This window comes from Perca fluviatilis, chromosome 20, assembly GCF_010015445.1.
Source record: "Perca fluviatilis chromosome 20, GENO_Pfluv_1.0, whole genome shotgun sequence".
NCBI classification, from domain to species: Eukaryota; Metazoa; Chordata; class Actinopteri; order Perciformes; family Percidae; genus Perca; species Perca fluviatilis.
The window spans coordinates 19850590-19864454 of record NC_053131.1 but is presented as its reverse complement, the minus strand read 5'-3'; the positions used below and the strand labels follow the sequence as shown (position 1 = coordinate 19864454).

General features: G+C 40.8%; 1 protein-coding gene across 3 annotated transcripts in view; it reads left to right on the top strand.

Annotated features, from left to right (window-relative positions):
- The window catches only part of LOC120549338 (pecanex-like protein 4), a 32132-nt gene that overhangs the window by 3528 nt on the left and 14739 nt on the right, over nt 1–13865 (top strand). For 2 of the 3 annotated variants that reach the window (XM_039786195.1, XM_039786196.1), the window contains exons 6-32: nt 1–118; nt 637–792; nt 929–1137; nt 1293–1424; nt 1540–1719; nt 1867–1984; nt 2353–2488; nt 2575–2715; nt 2802–2926; nt 3131–3304; nt 3388–3507; nt 6353–6544; nt 6637–6762; nt 6905–7045; nt 7255–7432; nt 7594–7814; nt 7909–8031; nt 8131–8261; nt 8351–8459; nt 8555–8694; nt 9251–9387; nt 9837–10054; nt 10914–10982; nt 11858–11983; nt 13104–13293; nt 13514–13670; nt 13772–13838. The exon at nt 1–118 is cut by the window's left edge and continues 65 nt beyond it. In XM_039786195.1, coding sequence (XP_039642129.1) covers nt 1–118; nt 637–792; nt 929–1137; nt 1293–1424; nt 1540–1719; nt 1867–1984; nt 2353–2488; nt 2575–2715; nt 2802–2926; nt 3131–3304; nt 3388–3507; nt 6353–6544; nt 6637–6762; nt 6905–7045; nt 7255–7432; nt 7594–7814; nt 7909–8031; nt 8131–8261; nt 8351–8459; nt 8555–8694; nt 9251–9387; nt 9837–10054; nt 10914–10982; nt 11858–11983; nt 13104–13293; nt 13514–13670; nt 13772–13805 — 3901 coding nt within the window. In that variant the 3' untranslated portion in view covers nt 13806–13838. The remainder of the gene's footprint in view (nt 119–636; nt 793–928; nt 1138–1292; nt 1425–1539; nt 1720–1866; nt 1985–2352; nt 2489–2574; nt 2716–2801; nt 2927–3130; nt 3305–3387; nt 3508–6352; nt 6545–6636; nt 6763–6904; nt 7046–7254; nt 7433–7593; nt 7815–7908; nt 8032–8130; nt 8262–8350; nt 8460–8554; nt 8695–9250; nt 9388–9836; nt 10055–10913; nt 10983–11857; nt 11984–13103; nt 13294–13513; nt 13671–13771; nt 13839–13865) is intronic. The other variant, XM_039786197.1, reaches the window with a different exon arrangement.

Below are 13865 nucleotides of genomic sequence, written 5' to 3'. Positions count from 1 at the left end.
CCCAAACCCAGTGTGTCTGCTGTGTAACTACGCCACACATATTCTTTACCACATGCCAGGCCTCCAGCGACTTGACACCTATGACGTCTCGAGCAAGCAAGTCAAGGAAGCAGCTGAGGTATTGAGAAGACCAGCAGGACCCCTGAGTTACACCAATTGTGCTCACCAGAGTCTCTGTTTGGCTCTTCAGAATTTCAAATTCTCTTGATTTATGTGTAATGCTAATGATTTGCTTTAAGTTCCTTTAAATTTGCCTTACATTTCCCTTAGCTAGCTTTATATATATATATATATATATATATAAGAATTACATGACATATTTTTTCTGTATTTGGTTGTTCTTCAGTGGAGTTACAAATCATATGTAAAACGAGTCAAATATTTAAATTCAATACATCATTTCTTAATGCATTTCTTAAATTCAAAATTCTAGATGTCTTATGCATCACATATGCACATTTCCCTGTAATATAGCTTGTCATAAATTAAATGTGCTTGGAAACCTTATTGAAATATTGAGTAACAATATTAAGTAAAATTAGGTTTTGTAGATTTTAACAATTGCTGTCTATATAAAAAAGTATGTAATACTTTTGTTGCATCTATGTGTTTTGTTTGCCTTTTTGCCCCTGCAAGTCCACAGTAATGAAGAAAATGATGTACTACAACATGCGTGTACACACTGCTAAGAGGAACCTGGCAGAGATCCGGCTCAGTCTGATAGAGAGGAAGAGAACTATGTTACAGTTACCTGAAGAATGCATCAAAACTCTCAATCATGCCCTCAAAAGTGTATGTACAATCCTTGAAAATTATTTAAAATTATTTTAGCAGCTGTAGCAAGAACATTTATTTAGCTGTAATCTCTAGCTTCAGGTTGTTATTATACACAGTTAAGAAAGCTGTTTTCATTTGGATGTATACCTAGCTTGAACGTGAGCTCTCCAAGGTGCCGGCTAGTTGTAAGAAGTCTGCCTGCACGTTGGAGGACGAATCGACCCACCTGGTTGAAGGTTCAGCCGACAGAAGTGACCCGACCACTGACATCAGTCGCGATCCCGCCATGGAGCACAAAATACTCAGCAAGATTGAAGCACTGAGGGAGAGACTGGTGCAATGGACAAGGAGGCTGAATGAGTCTGTATATTTAAATAAAATACAAAGAAAATGTTACAGTGCTTATAGAATTCAGTCTCATACTGTACAGCACACTCTTCATTTTCTACATTCAAGTGTCTGATTAAAGAAATGGTCCTAATGTCAAAAAATAATGTTCCTTTAACTGTATTCAGGATTGAAGCTTGGTATGTGCAGGAATTGATGCAAGCCACTAACACGATAGAATATACTGTCAAGTTTCTGTTGATGGAGCTAGAAAGTGTTGGAAATATTCGTTTGGAAGAAGGCTGCTCCACAGACCCTTGGTAAGTACTTGGTATTATTAAATACAATTACAACCATCATGAAGTTTACAGTTACAGAGGAAAAAATTAGAGGACATCCCTCAACTTATAGTTTTTTATATTATGTACCCAACAGGTTTACTTCCTGTTGCGACCTCCTGCATTCCCGCTTCTCTCAATCAGACTTTAAGGTTCACAGCATCGCTGGGATTAAGGTCAACAGAGTTGTCCGCATCCACAACAGTGCTTTGAGGCTTCGCTTTGAGGACAAACTTCACACCCTTCAAACCAGCGAAGAGTCTGCTATGTCTTCACAGTAAGTTATACCACACTGTAGTGAAATGTGATCATAATTGAGTTTTTACCAATTATTTACAGACATTTTAACCTTACTATTGTCCTCATTGTAACAGAAACAGGACCATCCACTATAAGAATTTGTATCTAATTTAAACTTTTCAAGCAGGAATTACAGACGTCGACTGGAGCACTTGTTCTACATAGCTGACCCTGAAAAAAATAGGGAGGAAGATATTTTGTGCATTCTAGAGGAAGGCTTCAAAACAACTGAACAGTATAAGGTGTGTGTGCTTCTGTCCACATCCCCACAACAGTCACCCAGAGTTGATTCCTCTGAGCATTGAGAGAAAAATTCAAGATAGTAAATCATGGATTAGTCCCTTCACTACTTTGTGTACGTAACGCAATGAACATCATTTGCAAAAATGAATTTCTATAAATTCTTTTTGTTTATTAAGCAGAATGCAATGAATAATAGGAGGGAAAAGTGAAGTGTGAAATTGTGACCCAGCTGGGAATGGTCCCCCTTTTATGAAAATAAAGAACTAGACATGAGTGCTATACAACAGAACAGTATCTGTAATTGCTTATGTTGTTTTCACATTAACTCCAAATCATGCTGACTTTTACTATGTTAACTTTGAGCTAGGCCTCGGAAAGAGAGGGTGCGATACCTTTATCCAATAGCCTGAGTGTGACTGAACAGCCCAGAATTGAACACACACTGTGCCAGGTCAGCCAAGGTGATTCCAAGCACAGTATGGACACAATCCCTTTCAGGCACGGTAAGTTAGTTTTGCTCAGCATTATATTCCCCTAAGCTTAGATGTTTTTTTTTTCTTCTAAAATGCTAATGTTGTTTTGCCTGTAGGTCAGATTATTGTTTCCAAAGTGTTTGTGGGACACAGCACTCCCATCCGAGAGGGAGACCAGTTGGACAGAAGCAGATATCCCAGAGCCTACTCTGTATATCGCAATGTGGACACTAAGCACAGAACTGCAATAAGTGAAGGTACGCGCTATATCAAATAAAACAACAATTTTTCAGTCAGAATTTGTAAAATTGCATTGCATGTCTGTGTGTGTGTTTTTATTCAGAGAGACCGCATTCCACAAAAATACACACTGGTCCTGAGTGCACTCCCAGAAGAAGACAGTGGTTTGTGTTTGACCATGAGCTTGTCCTACCTGAGTACATCATTTATTTTGAATACATCACAAGGGTAAGTAATTCATTGATTTTGGTATTGTTTGATAACATATGACATGCTACAAGAGCCATTAGTAATCCTTGGACCAGTTCTGTTCTACCTCAAAATGCTTTTCAGTTTTTTTTCAGTTCAAAGGGAATCTTGTCTTACTGTTATACATATAATATTATATTTTAAAGATAAATCTTCTTTTCTGGATTATTATGCTGTTTCTAGGATAAAGAGCAACCACACAGCACAGGCAGAGATGGTACTCCGTCCAATGATATCATCCTAGACAGAGAAGTCCTCAACATGGAACCTGTGCTGAAACCACAGCCCAAGTTGTTGAGCTTGGATGACAAAATTCTGCTTAATGTGGCCAGAGCCAATGTCCTCAGTCAAATCACTGTAAGTACGGTATTCAAATGGCAACTTGAGTTTTGAAGCCATTTCATACACTCACAATTATTGTCAATGTATTGAACCTCTAGGTGCTGAACCTTCATGGCAACAGTCTGAGTAAAATAAAGGAGGTTTCCCGCCTCACAGGTCTGCGGCATCTTACCATCAGCTTCAATGAGTTCACACACCTGGATGACATTTCTCACATGGTAAAAGTGACAATAGAAAATATTATACTATTATTAGGGTTAAACTAATCAGCCTGTCTGAAGTCATTAGAAATAATTTTCTTTTCTTTTTTTTTTTTTAATCGTTTTATTTATATAAAAAGAACAGCAATTGCTTACAGATATTTGGCAACAAACATTTTGTTTTTTGCTCCCCTCACCCCCTACATACTGCACATCCTAAAGTTAAAGTACTTATTTCCAACATGTATACAGGGTATTGTACCAAGTAGGTGATAAAGTAAATAAAAACACATAAAATAAAAATATATATTAAAATAAAATAACAATATAAAATATACAAATATATATATGTGTGTGTGTGTGTATGTATGTATGTATGTATGTATGTATGTATGTGTATGTGTGTGTGTGTGTGTGTGTGTGTGTGTGTGTGTGTGTGTGTATATATATATAACTTAAGAAATAGCATCAGGTTGTTCAACAAAGCTGAGGCTTTGGGTGAATGTTCCTATTTCCACTCTAACAAAATCCTTCTCCTCGCAAGAAGAAATGCAAAGGCAAACACATCTTTTAGTCTACTTGTCATTTGTAAAACTTCCCCTGGAACACCAAAAATAGCCATTTCATCACTAGGCCGGATATCTCTGTCAAATTCCTCAGACAAGGTCTGGAATACCGTAGTCCAAAAAGTGTTCAGTTTGTTACAGGACCAAAACATCTGGGACAGGTCTGCCTTTTCTGTGTGACAACGATCACATAAGTCATATACGTTAGGGTAGATCATGGACAGCCTCGACTTAGAATAATGTGCACGATGAAGAACCTTAAATTGAACTAAACCAAGGCGAGCACATTATGTTGACCCATTTACCCTACCCAAGGCATTATTCCATATTTCATTAGATATAACTATTCCAAGCTCTTCAACCCAGTCTGCTCCGATCTTATTAAGTGATAAATCACTAAGATACATGATATATATCCGTTAGGTAAGACACTCAACGAGCACAGGAATTTGTAATTATATCCGGTCCCGTTCTTGGCGGTAGACTGGGAAAGGATGGGATCACACAAAGTGGCGAACCTGGAAAGAATGGAAAAGGCTGGAGTGCTGTAACTTAAATTTGGTGTAAAGGGCATTAAAATCGGCCTGTTCTTTGCCAATCGGCACAGACAGGATCTAATTTGGGTGGGAGAAAGATGTGATTATTACATATGGGACCATAAATAGAGAAATCTCTCAAATTAAAAGTTTGTCTAAACTGGGACCAGAAGAGTGGAAGTTACAATAGGCCACGAGGAGTATTGTTTAGGAGACAGTGGAAGCTTGTCAGCAACTAGTGCAGGAAGTGATGATGATGTACAGGTGTCTGCTGCCGATTGGCACCAGTCAGCATTTGGGACCTCTATCCAATAAACAATTTTTTGTAGGTTTGCCGCCCAGTAATAATAAATAAGGTTAGGCATTGCCAGTCCCCCCTTCGCCCTATGCCTTTTGAAGGAGCACCTTACGAACCCTGGGGTGCGTGTTGCCCCATAAAAATGAGAATATCAGACTGTTGACAGATCTGAAAAAAGATTTTGAGAGGAAGACAGGGATGCTCTGAAACAGATATAAAAATTTGTCAGTACGTTCATTTTAATACATGCAATTTTGCCTGCCAGAGACAGATTTAATAGACTCCACTTCTGGAGGTCAGTTTTAAGATTGTTCATCAAGGGTATAAAATTGTTGTCATAAAGACCAGATAGATTATGGGTAACATTGATTCCCAAATATTTAAATCCTGACCTAGAAAGAGGGAAGGGCAAGGCTGAGTCTGCAATTGTAAGGGATGGATTATTGACCAGAAAACATTCGCTTTTTGAAAGGTTTAATTTATGATCTGAAAAACTACCAAATCGATCCAACATTTTCACAATGTCAGAGGCGCATGGCACAGGGTCCGAAATGTAGAGCAATAAGTCGTCCGCGTACAAGGACACTCTGTGTTCCATATTTCCTCTGTAGATTCCATTAAAGTCTTGTGAGGTTTTCAACATGATAGAGAGTGGTTCAATAGCCAAAGCGAAAAGCAGTGGGCTAAGAGGACAACCCTTGACAGAGGGAAGGGCTTGGAACATAGTTTATTAGTCATTACCAATGCTTTAGGTGAGGCATATAAAAAGCAAATCCATGATACAAATTTTGGTCCACATTTTTCCAATACCGAAAACAAATATGGCCACTCAACTCGGTCAAACGTCTTCTCCGCATCCAAAGAAATCACCACCTCGGGAGTCTCAGAGGATGCCGAGGAGTGAATGACGCCAAGGAGCCTGCGTATATTGGTAAAAGAATGACGACCTTTAATAAAGCCAGTTTGATCCCTAGAAATTATGACAATCATAACAATGTCTAATCTAGTAGCGAGAAGTTTGGCCAATATTTTTACATCGGCATTCAAAAGCAATATCGGTCAATCGGAGCTACACGCTGTTGCATCTTTACCAGGCTTCAATAAAAGTGTAATAGTAGCCTCTGTGAGTGTTTGCGGCAAGGCCCCCTGATCCAGAGAATGTTCAAACATTTAAAGGAGAAGAGGAGCTAGCTTGGAAGAAAATGTTTTGTAAAATTCAATTGGGTAGCTGTCTGGTCCGGGGGCCTTGCCACTTTGCATTGTATTGCAATTGAGTTGGTAAGCTCCTTTAGCATAAAGGGTTCCTACAAATATTTGAAAACAGCATTTTCATATTAACTTGCCTTTTAATATTGAATGAAATTGGGTTGTGGGGTGGCACATAATACGGAGAGACTGTGTAGTGGACCATAGCATAAAGTGGAAACCTGTAACATCTATTGTCTCTGTTACCTAAATAACAGCCGAACCTTGAGTTTTTGGATGCTAGCTATAATCGCCTAGTGACCCTAGAGGGGCTGAGGAGGTTGGGACAGCTCAAACAGCTCGACCTGCGCTGGAACAAGTTAACCAATGCCAGAGAGGATACGGCTGTGCTGAGAAAACACACACCTGCTCTGCTGAAGCTTGACACCCGGTACAATCCCTGGAACAGGGTGCGTGCTACTATCAAATAAAATCTAATAAAATATGCTGTACATGGAACAATGAGGGGGGTATGCGTTGAAGCTGTTGCATTTTTTTTCAGTCCAAAGCAGTCAGAATGACCATACTGGGCCATCTAACTACTCTCACACACCTGGACAATGTAATGGTAGCAGAGGAGGAGGCTGCTTACGCTGTTCAGATGGCTGCTGGATCTAAAATTAACCAGGTTGAGATCTTACAGATATCATTGGTTGCTGTTTTTTGTCAATGTTGATTTATTGCGTAAAAAAAGAAGGAAAGATGCAGTGAGTATGTGCATTTCAGGATGTACTGTAATTCAATCCGACCTGTTGACACTCTGCTTGCAGGCTTCTCTTCAGGCTTGCTCGCGTACCGAGAGTGAGCGACCTCGCAGTCTCAGCCTGCTGTCAACAGCCCAGCTCCTATGTCTTCTCAGCCCTGCACCCTGGGCCCTCTACCGAGAGCTGGAGCTAGACTGGACTGCAAAGGTGAGCTACAGGCATGCAGATTTCTCCCCAAAGGTGTGATTTGTAAAAGTGCATTTGTGAATTCTTTAGGAAAATGCTTCCTTTAGGGAGTGACCAGGCTGCAAGATGTTGATACTGTGGCAATTGTAAATTTAAATTGTAATACATGTTTAACAACTGTAATAATTTAAACATTTTGTTATATGTTTATGGCCCTAAATATTTCCCAGATCACTGCCCTGAACCTTGACAGCCAGAGGATTTCCAAACTGATCAATCTGAATAAGCTGGTCAACCTTCGCTGGGCTTCCTTTAATGATAATGACATTTCTAAAGTGGAGGGTCTTGACAGCTGCTTGCAGCTGGAGGAGCTTTCCCTCAATAACAACAGCATAAGCACACTCAATGGTTAGTCACACATTCAACTTGACAATGACGTTGGAAATACAGCAATAAGATATTCCTAAAAAAAATAGGTTGTTTGTTATTCAAGTCTTACTGTATACTCTGACTTATAGCACAGTAGCCATCCTTATTTATGTTTCTGTCTTTGCTATCTGTTTCTTCAGGCCTATCAAAACTGCATTGCCTTAATAAACTGAGTGTAAATTGGAATCAGTTGTCTAGTCTGGACGCCTCAGTCCTCGATCAGCTGCCCAACCTGACCTTTCTGTCTATGGAAAACAACTGTATCACTTCCCTGCATGGCATCCAAAGAGTTCGCTCCCTTCTTGAGCTCTACATCGGCAGCAACCAAATTTCTACCTCACGAGACATCTACTATCTGAAGGCAAGCAGGAGAGAAATAAGGACCGTAGGATTCAGATTTCCCCATCATTTTCCATGCGTGTTGTCGGAGCTCATTTGCTCCTCTTTCTTTACAGGGATTGACAAACCTCATTATTCTGGATCTTTATGGGAATCCTTTAGTGGAGAAACTGGAAAACTATCGGATTTATGTCGTGTTCCACCTACCCTCCCTAAAAGCTCTGGATGGCATTGCAGTGGTATGTACCTACAACGGCAACCAGTCAAACCTTCCAGATATTCTAGCAATGATGACATAATTATATCCAGTGTTTTGGATTTGCTGTTGTTTTCTCTAGGAGGTAACTGAATGTGAAAGTGCAAAGGATATGTTTGGAGGAAGACTAACACCTGACATGGTAGCAGAGAAGCTCGGCCACTCAAACTACACAGACATCACCTACCTCACTCTGCAGTCCTGCTCCATTAGGTAATAGCCTGGCTATAAAGACAATTAGCATGATTATAGTGATTTACTAACTTTGAAAAGGCTAAGTAAATGTGTTTTTTTTCCCACAGGATGGTTGACCTGTCTCCAGCAGACCTGTTCTGTAGCCTGCGCAGTGTCAACTTAGACCACAACAACCTCACCTCTTTCTCAGGCCTCATTTATCTGCCCAACATCAAAGTACAAATTACACTGAATATCAAAAAAACGACAGGGTGGCTTGAAAGGCACCTGAGCCGTGGACAAATAAATTATTTCCAGTGTCTTCTTTACAGGCTCTGTGTCTGAACTACAACCACATTGAATCCATCCTGCCCAGACAGAAGACACAGGCTCCTCTGACAAATAGACAGATACTTTACAGCAAGGTTCACTCCAGTGGTTACGGCCAACAGAGCCCGTCCAAAGGCAAAGGGTAACACAATTCTTATTGCAGTAATTCATGTATTCTTTACATTTTATAATGTTAGCTAGAGTTTCCAGGTGTGAAGTATGAACTTCAACTGAATGTGTAGACAGTAACCATTAGGGGGCAGCACTGACCATCCAATGTATGAACTGTGTCTTGACATTTGTATCAGATTTTGTCACAGTTGTTGCCTGTAAACCTTAATAAAATGTAGTTATAAACACAGTTTTAAGATGTAATTTAATTCAAAATAAGTTAATATTTATTCTTTCTAAAGACAGTATCCCTAAAATAAACTAAATATTTAAATCTTGGGTTTATATATTTTAAGTGTCAGTATATTGTGGGAATAATGATATGATCTTCCAATCACATTTTCCGTTTATAGAAATCAGTACATAACCAGTGACTGGGACCGCACATGGTTTTGTTTGCCCTGTGATTGCCTTAAGGGGGTCTGCCCCTGTGAGATCTGACCAGTCAAATGAGGCAGCGGGAGGGAGAAAGAGATGTTCATTTAACTGCAGAGGTTGCAAACTGTCATTCTGTGACTTTGTTTAAGGGAAACTGGGCCCACTGGCAGTCTGGAGCCACTGATGGGCAGCCTGGAGGTGCTGCATTTGAGTCACAATGGCATCTCCAATATGACCAATCTGCAGCTCAGCAGGCTCACCAATCTTAAAGCACTCTTCCTTCAAGGTATGTATAGTTGATGTGCCACCCCTAACTCACAAAGCCTGATAAAAGTGCAGTGTATAGAGCCTGTGAAAAGGCAAGCACTGAGAGCAAAGTCTCCCATAGACCACAGGCCAGGTGGGAGATGAGACCTGAAGAAAAGGACGACTGACTTTCTTTTCAACCGCTTTTGTTGGCTTTTGATTGAGTTTTGCTTTGTTAAGGGTGATTTGTCCAACAAAGCCAACCTTACTTGTCCATTCTTCCTTTTTTTGCTTAGAAACCTTTCGAAGCTATGCCTTTTATACTAGGGGCACCCAACAAATACCCAACAAATCTTTATGTTGCCTTTAAATGCTGCCTTTTATATTGTTTAGGGTGTTCAATATACTCTCTTATTGTGTCTATAGAAATAGTAGACTATTGTTTGAGATATCTTTCTATTGTTTTGATGAGGCTTTCTCTCTCCCTAGGTAATGAGATCAGCCAGGTGGAAGGATTGGAGGGGCTTCACCAGCTCAGAGAGCTTGTGTTAGACAGGAACCGGATCAAAGCTCTGGCCGATAACTCTTTCATAGCCCAGAATGTCCTGCTAGAACTGCACCTAGCAGAAAACCGGATCCGGGAGCTCAACTATCTAGATCCTTTGACTGAGCTCCGCAAGCTCTTTCTTGGAATGAACAAGCTGCAGGTATTTTCCTCCAGCAGCAGTAGTCTCCTCACATGCTGGATATTTTAATGTTTATATTCTGATTTTTAATAAAACTGCATATTCAGATTTTCATTAAAACGGCCAAACAGTGATTTCCTGAGGTGACCACCAAGGTCACAGTAAGCTTCTGTGAAATTTTTGATTTACCACCACATTTTACTGATTGGTTCATATAAAAAAAAAATGTGTCAGATATTTAAGAATGTATTTTATTCTACGTGCAGCTGTATTACTTTTCCCTGCATTTGCAAAGCTAGACATGAAATATAGTAATCATGAGTCATTACCACCCCACTGTGCCATGCGAGGGGTAGCATTAAGGAGAATCAAGATTGATTGAAGGTCAGGGCCGTGTGTATGAAGATAGAGGGGAACAATCAGGACAACGTGTAATCAGCTACTCAGTCTGCATCTACTTCTCACCCGGGGCGAGTGATTTGCTGTGCTGTTGATGCACAGTTCCTTCACATCCTTAATGTTTCCATGCATTAAATTAAGACATAAAATACAGCAATCCTCCCAGTGCAACAGTTCTCACAGTGGGGGCGTCTTTGAATCACGTCCAAGTGCAACCGTAAACCTGGGAATGAGAGAAAACACTCCATACCCTGTTGCGTGCCCAAACTCTCATGAGATTAATGAGAGCTCACACATGTAATCTCTCCCATCAGCTGCTTCTATCCTCCCTACACCAAAATTATGGAAGGTTCAACTCTGATGCATATCGCTCCATTATCAACACACAGTAGGCTACAACCAGTGGGATAGAAGAGTGAAATAAGGGGGTAGTGAATGAAAAATAATTGAATATAATCCTTTGTTTCTTTATTGTTTCTAGGACATCACAGAGCTTGACAAACTAGAAGTTCTTCCTTCACTGACAGAGCTCTCTGTAATTGGCAATCCTGTAAGTATTAGAAATGTTTGTGCATTAAACACAAGGTGATCAAGGTAATGTGAAAAAATATTATCGAAGTTTGTTTTCCTATTATAAGCTTTGCTCAGTGATGTGAATCCACTAGCTGCCAGTCACAGGCGACTTTGAACTCTTTTACTCGCAAACAAATTATCAAAAGCGCGCTCACAGGCTCAATTTCTCACTTGCACAATCCACAACACTATCGCAGTATAACTCTATGGTTCCAAATTAAGAGATTACATGATGGGCCATCTGCTGTGCCTCAAACTGGCCGGCATCAGAGACAAATCCGTTGTACAAATGGCAGGGCGCTATTGGCCCGGTTACATCACCCATCTGGAGCTCATGGATCAGGCCTGAGCAGAGCCTGCAGCCCAGGGCCTCCCTTTCGTCCATGGGGCAATGCTCAGCTGTAGTAGCCTCTATACTGCTGGACCCCATCCCCCTTCTCTTCCCATAGGGGGATGGGGGGTAATCCTGCCAGGGGGTAGAGGCCAACAGCCACCCTGGAGACAATACCTCCTGTTGTTGACAGCATGAGATTGCTACCCCACCCATGTCCCTTAGCCAACGTCTGTCTCCTCCTCTCCACTGGACATCCGTTGGCACACACTCACAACTTAATCACAGCAGCAGGGTCCTATAGGAACATTAAGTTCTGTGACTGGACAGGCTGAGTTTGTAAGGCTGCCCTCAGCTGGGAGCTATCTGCTGCTGTCAGCTGGGTCACTGGAATAGCTGTTGGGAACATAATAACTATGGGACCCACATAGCATCATATTTATCCCAGATGTCTCAGGGCTGGACTCAATATCATTTATTATTGTGTTGTTTTATCAAACAGGTGCTTTTCTTTCTTCCAGGTGGCCAAAAATTCTCTCCACAGGCAAGCAGTAGTGCTCCGTCTGTCCCAGTTACAGGTCCTGGACGGAGTGATGGTCACCTTGGAGGAGAGGACCAGGGCTGAACTCCTCACTGCTGATCCATCAGTGAGAGCTGCACACAATATGCATACTCACACAGAAACACTCACACACATACAGGGTCGTAGCTACCATTGAGGACACCAAAGTATTTGTAGTATTGTATTTTTGTTGTTTAAATGTGACTAATTTAAGGACAACAAAATAAATAAACTAAGGCTTCAGCATTCATCCCCCATACCTTATAGTCCTGGTAATGTGGAGAAGGCTTTGAAACACAATTTATACCTTCAGGTTGGGACATTTGTGCTGAGGAGAGAGTTGGAGGGACATGTGACCTCTGTTTATGATATGTTTGTAGGATTAGGAATAAGGTTAGTTTGCAGGAAAGGAATCTTTCATTCCAACACTCTCACTCTACTTCCCTCTTTGTATGAACTAAAGCCTTGTGTGTAAAAAAGCTTATAATCAGCCTTATCGGGTAAAATGCAGTCCAACTGAAAAATCTAAATGTCAACAACGAAAAAAGAGAAGAAAGCCCGGATCAAACTCTTTCAGTCTGACTGATTTAATGTTCATGTGATGGGAGACCAAGGCAGTAATTCTCCTGCAGCTCTGAATTAAATGCAGCCTAAGCCTGCTGGCATCATCCTGCTGATTAGATGAAATGTGCCTGGCCGATAATGCACTAGTGGATTTACCCCCTATTAGCCAGGTCAACACGACCCCCTCTGTTTGTTAATCGTAGATGTGGAAATGGCAGAGCAGAAATCCTGGGTTTTCTCATTAAAAACACAAACTCAAACCTCCCCCTATTGACTCTCCGAACTGCCATCTCGGGTTGTCACTGTCAATTTATGCATGTGCCTCTGCTTTTGTTTGAATTTGAACATTGTTATTGATGAGTAGTAATTACTGTTCTCCTATAAGATGCTTATATATGTGGAACAATAAGCAATCTAATCACCAAGGTGTGGACACACTGCAGTGACAGTAGTGGTTATAGGAAGTTAGAGAAAAGAGAAACCGTTACAGGGTTTGGATGCAAATGTCAGTAGGTCAGAGACATTTAGTTGGTCCTAGGATCACACATTATCTGAACATCTGCTGTGTTTTTTAAAGTAATCCTGTCCTGGAGTGTTACTTCTGTCTTTCTAATGCTCCCTATTTAATATTTCTCTTATAGCCATGCTCCCAATGCCCTGGATCTTCTCTTCCTACCACTGAAATAAACCTACCGGGACTGCTACCCCTCATGCCTCGAAACACCCCACTAAGAGGAATGACTATGAGTGGAGGACTACATAGCTTTTTGCATGGGCATGATATCCTGCCAAGTAGCGTGGACGAGGCCCAATCTCATTACACTTACAAGTGTATGACATTTCTCCTCTTGAAGATCATTAGTTTCTTGATGAATATGAATGTGCATAACAACAAGCTTTAGATCAACACAAACAGTCTGTTGTTTAAGTTCTAAATAGTAATAATGATGTACTTTCTAGTATAACGATATGCCAGAAAACTACACTGTGTATTAAGTTGACCACTGGTTTGACACTCCTTATTCTGGCTGTCTATAAATTCCCAATTCAGACAAGAAGCACAAGCCTGGAAATGCTGTTCGTAGCGGCCACGCTGACATTCCCTTTAGACACATTCGAAGAACAGGAAGCAACCTGCCAACCACAGGTCTCCTTCATGATGGGAACAGAGTCATCATCACGTATCCCAGCCAGGAGCAAGACAGCAGGTTAGTAAATCCAGAATTCAAGAGATATGATTATGCTTCTTTAAAATGTGAGAGATCTGTTTAAAAGATAATCGAATACACTTGCCCTTGTTATTTTCCAGATTTCCAAATGGTGGCAAACCTCCACCCATGTAGCAGTAGAAGAGATGGAGCATACACTGGTGAAAGGTGAACAGATGTGTGTTGTGAACCAGT